Source organism: Rutidosis leptorrhynchoides, chromosome 10, assembly GCF_046630445.1.
Source record: "Rutidosis leptorrhynchoides isolate AG116_Rl617_1_P2 chromosome 10, CSIRO_AGI_Rlap_v1, whole genome shotgun sequence".
NCBI lineage: Eukaryota > Viridiplantae > Streptophyta > Magnoliopsida > Asterales > Asteraceae > Rutidosis > Rutidosis leptorrhynchoides.
The window spans coordinates 260,975,557-260,978,375 of NC_092342.1; the positions used below are offsets into that span (position 1 = coordinate 260,975,557).

A 2,819-nucleotide genomic window follows, 5' to 3' on the forward strand; every position below is an offset into this window, starting at 1 on the left:
GCTGAGCTAAACCCTAATAAAGAACTGATCATAAAGAGACAATTTTAAATACCAAGTGATCACGAGCATGGTTGAACTCACAGAGCTTTATTATATTGTACCCGACCACCCAACAATTAGTAGTCTGTCTCACTCATCTCCTTTCAGATTCTCTTCAAAAGCATAGAGGCCACACAAATTAATATCAAATTATTATTTACATATATGCTTACACATAACAAATGGGGGATGATTCTCACACACTGTTTTTTGATCCTCACACACCTTTTTACCCTATTATTAGGAAGGAGTTCAAGTAAATTGGTGTGTGAGGATCAAAAAACAGTGTGTGAGAATCATCCCCCATAACAAATAGAGCTGGAATATTTGACCTCTTAATATTACTTACGAGTAGGTTAATTGCGGTTGTGTATTGTGAATAAGTGAATGATCCCTTGCCCTCATTCGATTATGTGATATGTATAAATACAAAAGATTTCCTACAATCAAGGCTAAACATGAGGGAATATTGGCAGACAAACTAATCCTAATTTGTGAGTGGCAGACAACTATTCCTAATTTATATAACATGTTTGACCGAATATATTTTACAAATATAGTTTCTATCTAATATAGCCCCTCAGTTTAAGCGAGAGATGGCCGAACGTTTAAACTGATCCTAAAGTCTTCAAATAATACTCGAGGCAAGCCTTTGGTGAAAATATCTGCAATCTAAAACCGAGTCGGAATATGAAGTACCCGTACTTGTCCGCGAGCAACTTTTTCCCTTACAAAGTGTATATCCATTTCAATATGTTTTGTACGCTGATGTTGAACTGGATTTCCGGACAAGTGAATAGCGCTAATGTTATCACATAAGACAATCGTTGCTTTAGAAATGGGACAATGTAATTCGAGCAATAGATTTCGAAGCCAGCAAGACTCAGAAACAACATTAGCAACTCCTCTATACTCTGCTTCAGCACTGGATCGTGAGACAGTTGGTTGTCTTTTGGCAGACCAGGAAACCAAATTGTTACCGAAAAACACGCAATAGCCCGAGGTGGATCGGCGTGTGTCAGGACAACCGCCCCAGTCAGCATCTGTATAAGAGACTAGAGATTGCAACGACGTCTTGGTGAGTTGCAAGCCAAACGAAGAAGTACCCTGCAAATAACGTATAATACGACGAAGCGCATGCATATGACAAACTTTCGGATCATGCATGTGTAGACAAATTTGTTGAACAGCATACGAAATATCAAGGCGAGTAAAAGTTAAATATTGCAATGCACCGGCAAGGCTTCGAAACTCGGAAGGATTAGCATATGCAGGACCAGAATTACCCAGCTTACTATTAGTATCAACTGAGGTTTTAACCTGGTTACAAGAACTCATTCCAGCTCGTGAAATTATATCGTCAGCATATGTCTTTTGACTTAAAAATAGTCCATGTGCATTGGTAGTGACAGATATTCCAAGAAAATAGCTAAGAGAGCCAAGGTCTTTCATAGCAAATTCACGTCCAAGAAGAGTCATCAGAGATTCACGAAGTGCTGTAGATGAGGTAACTAACACAATATCATCTACATACAATAATAGATAAGCAGTATGCGGCCCATGTTTATAAATGAATAAAGAGTTATCAGATTTGCTATGTGTAAAGCCAATGGACGACGCAAATGTTGCAAAGCATTGGTACTATGCACGTGGTGCTTGTTTTAAGCCATAGAGAGAGCGTTTGAGAAGACACACATGATTAGGTTTTGAAGTATCACGAAATCCATAAGGTTGGTGCATATAAACTGTTTCGGTTAATGAACCGTGAAGAAAAGCATTCTTAACGTCCAACTGATTTATGTTCCAAGATTTTGAAAGTGCAATGGATAGGACAAGACGAATGGTTGCAGGTTTAACTACTGGACTGAATGTTTAATTGCAATCAACACCCACTGTTTGTGATCGACCGTCTCTGACTAATCTTGCTTTATAACGTTCAAGAGTCCCATCAGATTTCAATTTATGTTTAAATATCCACATACTCCTAATAATAGTCATCTCAGGTGTTCGCGGTACAAGAACCTAAGTATTGTTATCCATTAAAGCTTTGTATTCATCAATCATGGCATTATTCTAATTGGGGTCTGAAATAGCGTTTTTTGGTGTACGAGGAAGAGGAGAAAAAGATGTGAGAGACGACAAGTTAAATTGTATTTTTGGTTTATGTATTCCTGTCATGCTACGAGTAGTAATTGTACGAGTTGGAGGAGGAGGAGAATTATGCATGGTGGATGTAGAAGAATTGGTAACAGAAGCTTTAGTTGGTGAGGAATTTGTAACAGATGCATTAAATGGTGAAGATGGTTGTGAGATAGGAAGAGTATTAGACTGTTGAGAATGAATAAGAGGTATAATGGATTCGGTAGAAGCATGTGGACTGGACTCAGGAGAGGTATGCGCTTGTGGACATGAAAGTGGACTTGGACTTTGTAGTGGGCTGGAATCCAGTGTAGATATGTGTATCCGTGAGTTGGTTGATGGACTGGATATTTCTTGTGGGATAGTAAAAAATGGATGTATGCTATTAGTGAATATTTTGTAGTCAGAGATATTAGATTCTATTGATGTTGCAAACGGAAATTGTGACTCATCAAAAACAACATGTCGTGAAATTATGAATTTTTTGAAGAGATATCATAACATTTATATCCACGATGATTGGGTGGATACCCAAGAAAAACACAAGGAGTGGAACGTTGTTGTAGTTTGTTGATGGTGTGAGACGGAAGTAATGGATAACATAAACAACCAAAAATGTGTAAGTGAGAATAAGAGGGTGT

The 2,819-nt window shown here is 38.0% G+C and overlaps 1 protein-coding gene across 1 annotated transcript; it reads right to left on the reverse strand.

Annotated features, from left to right (window-relative positions):
* Positions 1–711: 711 nt before the first annotated feature.
* LOC139871005 (uncharacterized mitochondrial protein AtMg00810-like) lies at positions 712–1,518 on the reverse strand. The gene has a single exon (XM_071858759.1). It carries the CDS (start codon positions 1,516–1,518, stop codon positions 712–714), a length of 807 nt encoding a protein of 268 aa, XP_071714860.1.
* Between the last annotated feature and the right edge of the window lie 1,301 nt (positions 1,519–2,819).